Source organism: Staurois parvus, unplaced genomic scaffold, assembly GCF_062004578.1.
Source record: "Staurois parvus isolate SC_StPar_1 unplaced genomic scaffold, SC_StPar_1.0 ptg000715l, whole genome shotgun sequence".
Lineage (NCBI taxonomy): Eukaryota > Metazoa > Chordata > Amphibia > Anura > Ranidae > Staurois > Staurois parvus.
In genome coordinates, this window is record NW_028318511.1 from 1865185 (window position 1) to 1881175 (window position 15991).

Here is a 15991-nt window from a genome sequence, read left to right on the forward strand (position 1 = left end):
GTGATTTGGCGACAGCTATTCACATGACATGTGCATGTGACCTGCTGTGACCATTCACAGCTAGGCACTAGTATACAATGGATGGCATGAATGAAGCCATCCATTGTATACAACTGTCATGTGACCTGCTGTGATTGGTCACAGCAGGTCACATGGCACCGGCAACGGGGCCTGTACTCAGATTTGTCATTGGCCGTATCCGAGGTACATGGCCGGTGACAGATCGCGCCGCTGCGCGGCCCTGCAACCGCTTGAACTGTGCATGTGCGGGAGGACGCCAAATGGCGTGCACCCGGAAAGGTAATACATTTTTGCCGCCGCCAAACGGCTATAGGCCGGGCGGCTAATGGTTAACCATCAAAAGTGTTGTACTACACTAAACCTTCCATCCTTTAAATCAGGGGTCTCCAGACTTTCTAAACAAAGGGCCAATTTACTGTCCTTCAAATTTTAGGGGGGGGAGCGGACTGCGCCCAGTGGAATTAAACAATGTCCCATCTTTGGTATTGGGGGAGAAATAGTGCCCCATCACTGGTGTCAGTGGCAACAATAATCCCTCAAGGGCTGGATAAAGGAAAGCAAAGGGCCGCAGTTTGGAGACCACTGCTCTAAATGACTGAATTTGTTAATCTTAAAACCCAATATAAAATAGTAAGTATTGATGAAATACAGCACTGGTAGAATTAACCAGTGAAATAATGCTTTATGGTCAACATTACTAGGGGCACGGCAGGACTGTGTCCTCTGCCTTTATACTTTGTGGTAAAAGGTCTCATTTCAGAAAATTAAGGGAAATCTAAGGTTACAGCATACATTTTTTATTTCATAACATCAGAACTGTAATAGCAATACAAACAATTGTCTGCTGACCATCTCTTTCCACAACTTCCTAGATTCCATGCATGGTTTTGCAGGGACTACATATCCCATGGTACCTTGCTGCCTGCAATCAGTAATTCCTGTACTGACTCCTGAAACTCCTCCTCTTAGCATTTTTGTAGTTCAGAGGGCAGGCTCTGTGAAATGTTTGACACAGCAGTACCTACTCACAGGGCATAGTGACTATGTGTCACGGAATTCAAGGAAGTAATTGTGTGGGGCTCTGCATAAAGTATGTTTACAAAATTCAAGATCATTCATATTAATAGGAGTAGGCTAGAAATTATTGAAATTCAATGTGGAAATGAATATATGACTTTATCTTTTGACCATAAACAGTGCTTTGAAAAAGTATTCATACTCTGAAATTTTCCACATTTTGTCATGTTACAGCCAAAAATGTAAATGCATTTTGTTGGGATTTTATGTGATAGCCCAACACAAAGTGGCACATAAGTGTGGAGTAGAAGGAAAATGATTTTCAACATTTTTTACAAATAAATATCTGAAAAGTGTGGCATGCATTTGTATTCAGCCCCCTTTACTCTGATACCCCTAACTGAAATCTAGTGGAAGCAATTGCCTTCAGAAGTCACCTAATTAGTAAACAGAGTACACCTGTGAGTAATTTAATCTCCGTATAAATACGCTGTTCTGTGAAGCCCTCAGAGGTTTGTTAGAGAACATTAGTGAACAAACAGCATCATGAAGGCTAAGGAACACACCAGAAAGGTCAGGGATAAAGTTGTGGAGAAGTTTAATGCAGGGTTAGGTTATAAAAAAATATCCCAAGCTTTGAACATCTTATGGAGCACTGTTCAATCCATCATCTGGAAATCAAAATAGTTTTTGGTAGTAACAAGACAAAAAATTTGGAAAATTTCAAGGGGTATGAATGTGAATATGAATACCTGTGCAAGGCACTGTATATTGGAGAGATTAGTGCTCTCATGTGTTAGGGCTGCCTAACCTAACTTAAAGTGTTACTAAACCCACAACAGTAAAATCAATCTGTATATGCAGTAAACCATGCTTGTTATACTCACTGTGGAACCAAAAGCGTTAAACCTCCGCATTGAGTAAAAAGGCTGTTTGATCCTGTCTTCTCTTATCCTCCCCTTCTTTAACTGTCCCCAGTCCATCTGCTGATAGTACAGTGCTCTATGAGTCACTCTGCACATGCTCAGTTTATTGTGTATTGCTAGAGAATTTTTTTTTCTCTTTGGGAGGGTGCATGTGATTAGCACAGGGCCAATCAGAGCTGTCAGGACAGGGAGTCAGGGTTATGCAGCCTCATAGGACAGTCAGGGGAGAATGAAAACTCCTCCTACAACCTTTAGCTAGTGCTCAGCTGGACACTGGTAGAAGTCACAAGCCAGCTATATACTGCTGATGAGAAAATGTATTTAGCAGTTTATATTCACTAAAATAATTGCATTTCCATGTTGTGTGTAGTGTGGGAGACCAGATATAGTGAATACAGGGTCCTGGGTTTAGTAACACTTTAGGTTCAAGAGGAAATAGACCAGTCGTTAACAGATCTATCCATACCTACGAAAGGCAACATCTGGACAAATTTGCTGTAAAAGCAGCTATACAATAATCACATACATTCCAATTCAGTTGACTTGAGAAAAAAAGACAGTATTTTTATTATTTTTTAGTGTATAGAATGGAGAGAGATTAGAACACATGTCAGTTTTTTATTGCTGTCTGTGCCCCCATTAGGGAGATTCAATTTCAATAAAATCCCAAATTTAGGGTTGACATTAGAACACTAATAGAGGGGAAAGCTTCCAGTGGGGACACTAGTTCTGGTAAAACCCCAGGATTCCTTCACTTTGGAGGGATTCCATCTCACTTCCTGTTTTGGCTATGGGACAGGAAGTGAAAGTCAAATGGGACACAGATGGCAAAAAAAAACTGACACTGTTTATAATTCTCTTTTTCTATCCAAAATGAAAAAAAAACCAAGGTTTGCCTTTATTTACACTTTAAAAATGTTATTTGTAACAGAACACTTTGTGCCGACCTGCACCTATGTGGAGGTGTGTTGGGATGTTATTCAAAACGAATAGTAATGCAGTGCATCAACGCATGTCACTGCACTATAAGTGGGGTAAATGGGCCTTTACATTTAAATATTATTATTTTTATTTCCCTACATATACAGTAATCACTGTAAATGTAGTTTAAACATGAGAATCACACATTTTGGTAGAAATGATTTGTTTAACCGCTGTTTTAATATATTTCTTTGGTCCATCTGAATATAGCACTGTTTTGCGATTTCTACAACCCAGAAGGGGAGTGTGAGTGGCACTACAGACCATGTGGATCACAGTGCATGAAAACTTGCAGGAACCCTGATGGAACCTGTTACCAGAATCTGCCAGGTTTGGAAGGTAAGAAGTGAAGTCACTAACAGTTGTCACAAAATTACTTTGTTTTAGTGGGAATGAAAGAACGCCATATGATGTCCTCCTGGTATATTAGTGCTCCTGACATTTTTTATAATAGGCCGGGCGAGAGGTGGTTAAAGAGACTCTGTCACAATAAAATAATAATACGTATGAAGTGCAGACATCAAGGGGTTTAGTTATAATAAGTGCATTGGATGAATGTCACAAGCGTTTGCCCAAATTGTCCCTGTATTTTTTCTAATAAGTGTATGTCCTATCATTGTCAACTCCATCTTGTGGTCATAATGTGGTATTTCCTTGCATTATGGCCACATTATACCACATTATGGCCACTAGATGGAGCTGATGACCATAGGAAATAAGTCTGATAGCGAACATATGTTGACATTTGTCCCTTGATATTTTTTTTCATAAACAGACCCCCTAGAGTTACCTGCACAATTCTGTAACAGCTTTCTGTACCTCCTACCTCCTGCCAAATCCCATGCCATTCTGACAAGCAAAGCTTCAATTATTTCTGATTGAGCTGAAGCTTGTCCACTAGTGCTACCCCCCCGAAGGAGCCACTTGATAATTCTGGGTTCACTGTTCTGCACTTCGACACCAAAAACAACCTTAGTCCCTCGGGCACACCTGGTTAAATGAGATAACTGCGAACACAAGCGCTAACAACACCAAAAGGGATAGCTTTGCAGAATATTTTTTTACTAAAGACAAAAGTCAACAGGTGACAGACATTGTAAACTGTGGGTACTCCCCAAATTGTAGGGTTTAGCATGGAAAAGAGTCACAAAGATATGCAATAAATGACCATAACAATGGACTTGACTGTAGGGCCAGCAGACCCCAGGTGGACCTATGATCCCAGGAGCAAGAGTAGGAAGAAGAGACCTTTTTGTTAGTCGGCTCTCTCTATGCCCTGATGCCACAGGCAAGAAAAGGATGATAAAACACAATATAGGAAATCTAGAATTGAGTTCCTCTTCAGGATTAGCAATTGCTACACTAGAAGGAAAAGCTTTAACCAATGACAGACTCTTCAGGCAGAATGAGGCACACACCTCAACACTGGTGTACAAAGTGTGAACAGGCCCTTGTGTTTTCTTGGCATACAGCACCCAAGCAGCTTGTTAGTTGCAGTTGTATGGACAACTGATATTTACATGCTTGCTCCACGTTAGTGGCTCCCCAAGTAGTGAAGATATGGACAACATTCCTGGAGCAAGTAGCTTTCAAAGCTTGTTAGCAATGGTACCTCCTATATTCCTACCCTGACCTATTCCTTTTAACATACAGATTATGCACTCTCATGTATTACTGATGTATTGTGTTCTGTAAACAAAATGCTCAGTATAAACTGGATTAGTGTTGTTTGTAATTTCAATGTGTTCAAACAGGTTGCTATCCCAACTGCCCCAAGGACAAACCATACTATGATGAAGAGACAAAGCAGTGTGTCCTTGAATGTAATGTGTGTTATGATGAATATGGTCACAGATACCCCTTAGGATCTGTAGTTCCAAATGACAACAACAACACTTGTACCATCTGGTAAGATTCTTCTCTACAAATTAGACTTTCCATGTCAGAATATGTAAAATTCAGTATAACAAACTGTGTCAGATTCTACTAGCCAGTATGTTATCAGAAGATAAAATTTAGGAATTCCCTCTCAAAGATTGAGGCCCTGTTCACATCTGGCATTTTGGGATCTCAGGCAGAATCCCTGCAATTCTACCTGCGATCTAAAAATGCACTGCAATAGTTGGAAAGTGCATCACATGCGCTCAAGTGCCATTAATTTTCAATGGCACCCAAACGCAGTGCGGATCTGCTGCAATCGTCACGTGATAAATTGCCCTACATACACACTGCTTCTCACCCAAAAGAAGCTGCTGGTGCTTTTCGGCCGAGAAAGAAAAAAAAAACTCAGCCCTAATAAAATTATTGGAGTTTTCACATTTCTGCTTTTTTAAGATCTGGTATTAACGAGGCATCAAGTCTTGGACCCCCATAATTGCTTTTTTTTTTGTAAGGAAAGTGAAAAAAAAATGAACAACTCTGCATTTAAAAAACAATCTACAGTTCTTTTTTTAATTGGGCTTGGTTTATTTAAAGAGAGATTGCTAATGCAGCCTTGTCTCCTGATAGCACACTCCTTCAACAAAGAATACTCACTATCTCCTCGCTGCAAAAGTCCACCGCAAGTAATGTTCAGTGTTGGAGCTTACTTGGGTGGATCATGTCAGTGCCCCTCCCCACATCAGAGTGTTGGGGCCTGTTGACTGGATTCTCAATCCTTAATATTGTTATATGAGGCTGTCAAATGCTCATCCATACCCAGAATCCCTACTTCTGAGTAAAAAGGTAGAGAAGGAGTAAAGAATGATGAGTACAACTTGCTAAGAGGATGGGCTATCATGGGGAGCTGTCAATTTGCAGAGAATGTGACACTTAGGGGTCTATTTGTAAAAAAATTGTCGGATGACTGTAACAAGCATTTGTTCATCTTGACAAATCCTGAATGTATTTAACTTAATACAGTCATTTCCTATGATCATCAACTCCATCTAATGGCCATGATATAGTATCTTGTTTCTGAAATACGTCAATCAGAAAAAATACAGCATTATGGCTATTAGATGGAGCTGACAATCATAGGAAATCAAATAATATGGTCAGAATTCCTCAGGGCTGAGTGAATGTTTGTCACATTCTCACAACAAATTATTTTTTAGAAACAGACCCCTTAATGTTGAATTTCTTAATTTCACTATAAAAATGTCCTACTCCCTCATGTATATTTTGGGCACTTTTTCTTTCTTTACCCCTTGATAGTTTATATGACAAAGCTGTGTTTTTGCATTCAATGGTTATAAAGATATAACATCCATGACCAAATCTTGCTGTTGCGACAAGACCCTCAGTAATACGCTACCAATGTGCTAGCTTAGTGAATGCATCAAAATACTCTGCTGAGGAAAGCATTAACATCTGTTATTCTGCAGATCTTCTACCAATCTGGAAAATCTCAGTGTATGAATGCTTCTGATGGTCAGAGGTGGTCTTTATTGCCTGCCAGAGGCCCTGATCATTGCAAACAATGTTCGATAAACCTGTCTATGGCTACTTTAAGATAAAAATCTTATACATTCAGAGCACTAAAAGACAGGCAGACCTTAAAAGACAGGCTAATTATAGGTCTAATGTAGTAATCAGGAAAAAAATTATTTTGGCATAACTGTTTACTACAGTATGGCATTTTGGATAAAAAAAGATGATTTCTCAACATCGTCCCAACCTGTTATGCAATATTTATGTTGTTTTCCTATGTCTCTTCTTAAACAGCAACTGCACAAGTGAAGGCATCAAATGTTACAACTTAACAGGTAATACAATCACTTGACTATGTCTTTTGGCCGGGAATAAAACTGACTGTGGCATACAGTTATTTGGGGATGGACTATGGCCAAACCTTATGAAAGAAAACTTAAGGCGCAACAAACTCTCAATGATCTTTTCATTGTGTATGGGTTAAAGGTGTATGGTCTAGCCAAGACAACGCTTTAAATACTGTAGAAAGGCATGAGAAAAGTAAAAGTCAGGTACCAACACGGTATGAAGTTAAATTGCAGTACTTTATTCGATAGTCCTCAAGACATAAAAAGAATCCATCTAGAGTAGAGATTGACACGTTTCATCCCCACAAACTCTAGGCCTTAGTCATAATCTAAGGCCCAGAGTTTGTGTGGCTGAAACGTGTTACTCTATACACTGGATGGAATCTTTTTATGTCTTGATAGATAACGAATAAAGTACTGAAATTTTACTTCATTCCATGTTGGTGACAGACTTTCACTTTCCTCGGGGTTCCCTTATTTGCAAACCTCAACCTCTAGTAGAACCAGAGAATAGTTTATGCATTCAGGTTATGTTGGGGAGGTGAACATATTGGAGAGGTCCATGCTCCAAAACTATACTAGGCATAATATCCAATATGCTGAATGTATGCTGAACAATAAAACTTCTACCAGTCCACTTGAAGCAGATACTCATTACAGTGAAAATAATATGTGGAATCACTCAGCTTAGCACACATGCTTAGCTAAAAGATGCATGTGAGCAGTAGGTGAAAATATGCATTTACAATCTTTAGTGTATCTCACAAAAGATTTTTTATTCAATGTAAAGCTATTATTCTATTTTAAATAAACCGTAAACATTTGGATGGTTTAGGGCCCACTGGAGCTATGCTCTTAGCTATTTCCAGTGCAGCTCCAATGCATAGACACGCCAAAGTGCTTTGTTTCAAATGGTGTCAGTTCACATGATATTGTTGCTGCAGTGTGCATGCAGTGCTTTTTTCAGCACACTGGGTTACAACGTAAACCACAGCATTGCAACACTGCTGCAGTGAATAGAACTGTATAAAAATGTCATTTGTGACATCTCAATAAAGTTCTGGGAAATTAGTAAACAGTCTGATGAGGTGGGATCCGTGCATCAGCACTGTGTCTCCCAGCACACACTAATGGCCTTGAGTTCAGCATGGCCCACTGGTGTGAATGAGAAAAAAGATTTATATTTCAGGAAGATCTGTATTTTGATTCACCATAGAATCCATTCCCTTACAGTTCCTTTAATTATAGAAAGCTGCATGTGTAACGTGTAAAAAAAAAAAAAAAATACTTACGGTATCTTTAGTCACAAAAATAAAGTTGAACGATTAAAAAAATATTAGCATATTATGTTTTTTAATCATTTTTGCTAAAAAGGATCATAAAAGATTTTTAGTCTGTTCATTCTTCAGCATCATTAAAACCCACAGTGTGCACAGCAACTCACAGTTTTAGAAAGACCAAGTACATGTACTGTAGATGGATATTATGTACACCTTGGGAGCCATCTGAAAAACAGTAGTCTGTTTAACAAATATATATGTTGCTATGCTATCCTTGGGAGTCTGGTGGAGCACTGGAGGGTAAATAAACACTCTCCTATGTAAATTGGCCCATTAGTCAAAAATAATTTTTCCATGGCTGGAGTTCTCCAGTCAACTTGAACTTCAACTAACAATTTTGTTTTTTTCAACAGATTGCTGCTTCTACGATGGCCATGTGTACAAGAATAATGACACAATTTACAATACAACTGATGGTATCGGAGGATGTATAACAGCTATTTGTTACAACGGAATTATAATAAGAATAACCGAACCTTGCAGCACTACAACACCTAGTACAACATTCCACTTCTCTACCACTCCTCCAGTCACTTCATCCACCACACCTACAACAGTCACAGTCACAGCCACAACAGGTAAGTTTCATTATTACACATAGTTAGACACCCATATCCTGTATACAGAGTGGCAAGTTAATATGCCCACTCTGTGAAGCCATGTTCATCATTACTCCAGGGCATGTAAAAAAAAGACACACTTTAAGTACTTAGAGGTAATTAAGTATAAAATGTGCATGTCCATATATTTAGAATACTTTTCCATCCAATATAAATTATTAAATGCCCAACCTTACCCCAGCTCTACTGCTACATTCAAGATTCAGAAACTGGAGACTGGTGCTATGGCTGGGGCATTCATCTCCAAAAACATAAGTCCATAATGTATAAAGCCAGCCACTCGGTGTACTCTTAATAAGACAATCCTTTTTACATTATAAAATGACACAGTGTCAAAAATGCAACACATTTCGGCTTATACAGCCTTCTTCATAGCATACAATGTATGCTGTGAGGAAGGCTGTATGAGCCAAAACGCATTGCATTTTTGATACTGTGTCATTTTATATGAAGCCAATAAAAGGATTTTCTTATTAGGAGTACACTGAGTGGCCAGCTTTATACATTATAAATGATTGTCCTTTTTGTATGATGATAATAATTACAGGTGTCAAAACCAGTAAACATCGTTAGAACAAATTGAGCGCAATTCACAAATATAAAACACAAGAACAAGAAGCTTTATTTTAGCCACATGGCTATAAATTTCAAATCTCATTGGACTCTGCTGAAAATAAATGTCTTTTTTTTTTATAAAGAAGTTTCCTAAGCACGGTGGGTTAGCTTTGTGAATTGAGTCTATAGGTTTGTTCAGTTAATATTTTTTTCTTATTTTAAGTTTTTATTTAATTTGGAATTGGAGAGAAAAAATTTACATAAATCGTACAACAGTGAGAGTGTTCATATTATAAAACAAAATTTAACATATGTACATAACTCTCAAAGGCTTGAGAATTATGAAAAAAGATTATGAGAAAAGGGAAGATGCTGAAAACTATAAAAAGAAAAAGTAATAAAACAAAATATAAAGTAAAAAAGTAGGCCACATTTAGATAATGTGTCATCACAGTATAAGGGTATACAATGGAAAATTTCAAAATCACTTATATAGCTAGATAAGGTAACATCAGTATTACAAAGTGGCTTCTTGATACCTATTGGTATGCAAATTGTAGTAAAAACAGGGCGTAAATACTAAATATGAGCAGTACAAGCTAGGTGTTGTAGCACATTCCACTGTTCCAAAAGAATTTCTTTTTTCCATTTTTAATTGCAAACATTAGCTCAAAAAGTGTTTGTACATTAAGGTTTTGAACACAGGGGGCAAATTATTAGGCCATAAATAATGAAAGGTCTATGGGTAAAGGCCCAGATATAATAGTTTAAGATGGTTAGAACTGTGTCTGGGTCACAATCTATGGTGGTATTAATTATGGAGGAGAGAAAAGGGAAGATGTATTTCCAGAATGGTAACACTTTAGGGCATCATGCAATAATGAGCCGATTTGCCATAGTCTTCAATCAGATGAGGAAGAAGAAGAGAAATTGGATAATCTAAATGGGGTGTAATACCACATGAGTGACACATTTCATAGATGTGAAGAGTAACCTTGTTGCCTTATGCTAATGAGGCACGCCTATTACACGCCTACCGAATTTTCATTGTGAATTATTATGATTTAATCATCACCAGGGGTGGACTGACAACTCAAGGGGCCCCCGGGCAATAGGGGATCATGGGGCCCCTGTGACCTTGAACAAACTCAAAAAAGCCTATGAAAAAGGTACTAGGGGCATCTCATGGGGCCCCCTACTGACCCTGGGCCCTCGGGCGGTGCCCGAGTTTCCAAATGGTCAGTCTGCCCCTGTTCATCACAGTTGTAAACAGGTGGGGATTTTTTCACTACAACACACTTAAAAGTTTTTTTCTCTGTGGTTTTATAGGAACAGGATTGGCAGCACAGCATTTATTTTATTTCATGTAAAACAATATGATAATTTACTCTTTTGTATAGAACTGGTCAAATAACATATTCAATTTAGAAATAACTATACTGATGTTTTGTACTAGTTTTTAACATTTTATTTTTACTTGATTTTCAGTTTGTGCAATATGTACTTGGTCAGAGTGGTATGACGTTACTTATCCAATGATTAAAACTGGACAGACTGACACCGGGGATTTTGAAACCTTTAAAAATATCAGAAATACAGGACACAATATCTGTGAGTCTCCTCGCAATGTAAGATGCAGAGCAAAGGCTTTTCCTGAGACTCCACTTGAAGATTTGCAGCAAAATGTAACATGCAGCAAAGATATTGGATTGATCTGTTACAATGCTTACAATTTACCAGTCTGCTATAACTTTGAAATAAGTATAGAATGCTGTGAGTTTATTCCTTCGTGTGACGAAACCACATCATTAACTCCAACAAGTAGTCCATCATCATCAACTGAAATGTCTACGGCTACATCCAAAACGGAGACTGAATCCACTTCCAGCACAAGCACCCCATACACTGCAACACACAGCATTGTAACAGGGACCAAAACAACACCTACCACAACTGTTTCAACTCCAACTACTACATCTTCCACTACAGTCACTGTTACTGAAACAACTCCTACAACAACTGTCTCAACCACTTCTAGTACTGTAACATCCAAAACGGAGACTGAATCCACTTCCAGCAAAAGCACCTCATACACTGCAACACACAGCATTGTAACAGGGACAAAAACAGCACCTACCACAACTGTTTCAACTCCAACTACTACATCTTCCACTACAGTCACTGTTACTGAAACAACTCCTACAACAACTGTCTCAACCACTTCTAGTACTGCCACATCCAAAACGGAGACTGAATCCACTTCCAGCACAAGCACCCCATACACTGCAACACACAGCATTGTAACAGGGACCAAAACAGCACCTACCACAACTGTTTCAACTCCAACTACTACATCTTCCACTACTGTCACTGTTACTAAAAGAACTCCTACAACAACTGTCTCAACCACTTCTAGTACTGTCACATCCAAAACGGAGACTGAATCCACTTCCAGCACAAGCACCCCATACACTGCAACACACAGCATTGTAACAGGGACCAAAACAACACCTACCACAACTGTTTCAACTCCAACTACTACATCTTTCACTACAGTCACTGTTACTAAAACAACTCCTACAACAACTGTCTCAACCACTTCTAGTACTGTCACATCCAAAACGGAGACTGAATCCACTTCCAGCAAAAGCACCCCATACACTGCAACACACAGCATTGTAACAGGGACCAAAACAGCACCTACCACAACTGTTTCAACTCCAACTACTACATCTTCCACTACAGTCACTGTTACTGAAAAAACTCCTACAACAACTGTCTCAACCACTTCTAGTACTGTCACATCCAAAACGGAGACTGAATCCACTTCCAGCAAAAGCACCCCATACACTGCAACACACAGCATTGTAACAGGGACCAAAACAACACCTACCACAACTGTTTCAACTCCAACTACTACATCTTCCACATCTGTCACTGCTACTAAAACAACTCCTACAACAACTGTCTCAACCACTTCTAGTACTGTCACATCCAAAACGGAGACTGAATCCACTTCCAGCAAAAGCACCCCATACACTGCAACACACAGCATTGTAACAGGGACCAAAACAGCACCTACCACAACTGTTTCAACTCCAACTACTACATCTTCCACTACAGTCACTGTTACTGAAAAAACTCCTACAACAACTGTCTCAACCACTTCTAGTACTGTCACATCCAAAACGGAGACTGAATCCACTTCCAGCAAAAGCACCCCATACACTGCAACACACAGCATTGTAACAGGGACCAAAACAACACCTACCACAACTGTTTCAACTCCAACTACTACATCTTCCACATCTGTCACTGCTACTAAAACAACTCCTACAACAACTGTCTCAACCACTTCTAGTACTGTCACATCCAAAACGGAGACTGAATCCACTTCCAGCACAAGCACCCCATACACTGCAACACACAGCATTGTAACAGGGACCAAAACAGCACCTACCACAACTGTTTCAACTCCAACTACTACATCTTCCACTACTGTCACTGTTACTGAAACAACTCCTACAACAACTGTCTCAACCACTTCTAGTACTGCCACATCCAAAACGGAGACTGAATCCACTTCCAGCAAAAGCACCCCATACACTGCAACACACAGCATTGTAACGGGGACAAAAACAACACCTACCACAACTGTTTCAACTCCAACTACTACATCTTCCACTACAGTCACTGTTACTGAAAAAATTCCTACAACAACTGTCTCAACCACTTCTAGTACTGCCACATCCAAAACGGAGACTGAATCCACTTCCAGCAAAAGCACCCCATACACTGCAACACACAGCATTGTAACAGGGACCAAAACAGCACCTACCACAACTGTTTCAACTCCAACTACTACATCTTCCACTACAGTCACTGTTACTGAAAAAACTCCTACAACAACTGTCTCAACCACTTCTAGTACTGCCACATCCAAAACGGAGACTGAATCCACTTCCACAACAAGCACCCCATACACTGCAACACACAGCATTGTAACAGGGACCAAAACAACACCAACCACAACTGTTTCAACTCCAACTACTACATCTTCCACATCTCTCACTGCTACTAAAACAACTCCTACAACAACTGTCTCAACCACTTCTAGTACTGCCACATCCAAAACGGAGACTGAATCCACTTCCAGCACAAGCACCCCATACACTGCAACACACAGCATTGTAACAGGGACCAAAACAGCACCTACCACAACTGTTTCAACTCCAACTACTACATCTTCCACATCTGTCACTGCTACTAAAACAACTCCTACAACAACTGTCTCAACCACTTCTAGTACTGCCACATCCAAAACGGAGACTGAATCCACTTCCAGCAAAAGCACCCCATACACTGCAACACACAGCATTGTAACAGGGACCAAAACAGCACCTACCACAACTGTTTCAACTCCAACTACTACATCTTCCACTACTGTCACTGTTACTGAAACAACTCCTACAACAACTGTCTCAACCACTTCTAGTACTGCCACATCCAAAACGGAGACTGAATCCACTTCCAGCAAAAGCACCCCATACACTGCAACACACAGCATTGTAACGGGGAAAAAAACAACACCTACCACAATTGTTTCAACTCCAACTACTACATCTTCCACTACAGTCACTGTTACTGAAAAAACTCCTACAACAACTGTCTCAACCACTTCTAGTACTGCCACATCCAAAACGGAGACTGAATCCACTTCCAGCACAAGCACCCCATACACTGCAACACATAGCATTGTAACGGGGACAAAAACAACACCTACCACCACTGTTTCAACTCCAACTACTACATCTTCCACTACAGTCACTGTTACTGAAAATACTCCTACAACAACTGTCTCAACCACTTCTAGTACCGCCACATCCAAAACGGAGACTGAATCCACTTCCAGCACAAGCACCCCATACACTGCAACACACAGCATTGTAACAGGGACCAAAACAGCACCTACCACCACTGTTTCAACTCCAACTACTACATCTTCCACTACTGTCACTGTTACTGAAACAACTCCTACAACAACTGTCTCAACCACTTCTATTACTGCCACATTCAAAACGGAGGCTGAATCCACTTCCAGCAAAAGCACCCCATACACTGCAACACACAGCATTGTAACAGGGACCAAAACAGCACCTACCACAACTGTTTCAACTCCAACTACTACATCTTCCACTACAGTCACTGTTACTGAAAAAACTCCTACAACAACTGTCTCAACCACTTCTAGTACTGTCACATCCAAAACGGAGACTGAATCCACTTCCAGCAAAAGCACCCCATACACTGCAACACACAGCATTGTAACAGGGACCAAAACAACACCTACCACAACTGTTTCAACTCCAACTACTACATCTTCCACATCTGTCACTGCTACTAAAACAACTCCTACAACAACTGTCTCAACCACTTCTAGTACTGTCACATCCAAAACGGAGACTGAATCCACTTCCAGCACAAGCAGCCCATACACTGCAACACACAGCATTGTAACAGGGACCAAAACAACACCTACCACAACTGTTTCAACTCCAACTACTACATCTTTCACTACAGTCACTGTTACTAAAACAACTCCTACAACAACTGTCTCAACCACTTCTAGTACTGTCACATCCAAAACGGAGACTGAATCCACTTCCAGCAAAAGCACCCCATACACTGCAACACACAGCATTGTAACAGGGACCAAAACAGCACCTACCACAACTGTTTCAACTCCAACTACTACATCTTCCACTACAGTCACTGTTACTGAAAAAACTCCTACAACAACTGTCTCAACCACTTCTAGTACTGTCACATCCAAAACGGAGACTGAATCCACTTCCAGCACAAGCACCCCATACACTGCAACACACAGCATTGTAACAGGGACCAAAACAACACCTACCACAACTGTTTCAACTCCAACTACTACATCTTCCACATCTGTCACTGCTACTAAAACAACTCCTACAACAACTGTCTCAACCACTTCTAGTACTGTCACATCCAAAACGGAGACTGAATCCACTTCCAGCAAAAGCACCCCATACACTGCAACACACAGCATTGTAACAGGGACCAAAACAGCACCTACCACAACTGTTTCAACTCCAACTACTACATCTTCCACTACAGTCACTGTTACTGAAAAAACTCCTACAACAACTGTCTCAACCACTTCTAGTACTGTCACATCCAAAACGGAGACTGAATCCACTTCCAGCAAAAGCACCCCATACACTGCAACACACAGCATTGTAACAGGGACCAAAACAACACCTACCACAACTGTTTCAACTCCAACTACTACATCTTCCACATCTGTCACTGCTACTAAAACAACTCCTACAACAACTGTCTCAACCACTTCTAGTACTGTCACATCCAAAACGGAGACTGAATCCACTTCCAGCACAAGCACCCCATACACTGCAACACACAGCATTGTAACAGGGACCAAAACAGCACCTACCACAACTGTTTCAACTCCAACTACTACATCTTCCACTACTGTCACTGTTACTGAAACAACTCCTACAACAACTGTCTCAACCACTTCTAGTACTGCCACATCCAAAACGGAGACTGAATCCACTTCCAGCAAAAGCACCCCATACACTGCAACACACAGCATTGTAACGGGGACAAAAACAACACCTACCACAACTGTTTCAACTCCAACTACTACATCTTCCACTACAGTCACTGTTACTGAAAAAATTCCTACAACAACTGTCTCAACCACTTCTAGTACTGCCACA

The 15991-nt window shown here is 40.1% G+C and overlaps 1 protein-coding gene across 1 annotated transcript in view; it reads left to right on the forward strand.

Moving 5' to 3' along the window:
• LOC149445613 (uncharacterized) overlaps positions 1 to 15991 on the forward strand; it is an 84941-nt gene that overhangs the window by 35106 nt on the left and 33844 nt on the right. Inside the window, exons 27-38 of the mRNA XM_089653500.1 lie at positions 3156 to 3284; positions 4700 to 4853; positions 6651 to 6691; positions 8397 to 8621; positions 10707 to 12578; positions 12672 to 13334; positions 13428 to 13523; positions 13617 to 14090; positions 14184 to 14288; positions 14391 to 14846; positions 14940 to 15224; positions 15318 to 15980. Of these exons, the coding sequence (XP_089509626.1) occupies positions 3156 to 3284; positions 4700 to 4853; positions 6651 to 6691; positions 8397 to 8621; positions 10707 to 12578; positions 12672 to 13334; positions 13428 to 13523; positions 13617 to 14090; positions 14184 to 14288; positions 14391 to 14846; positions 14940 to 15224; positions 15318 to 15980 (5163 nt within the window). The remainder of the gene's footprint in view (positions 1 to 3155; positions 3285 to 4699; positions 4854 to 6650; positions 6692 to 8396; positions 8622 to 10706; positions 12579 to 12671; positions 13335 to 13427; positions 13524 to 13616; positions 14091 to 14183; positions 14289 to 14390; positions 14847 to 14939; positions 15225 to 15317; positions 15981 to 15991) is intronic.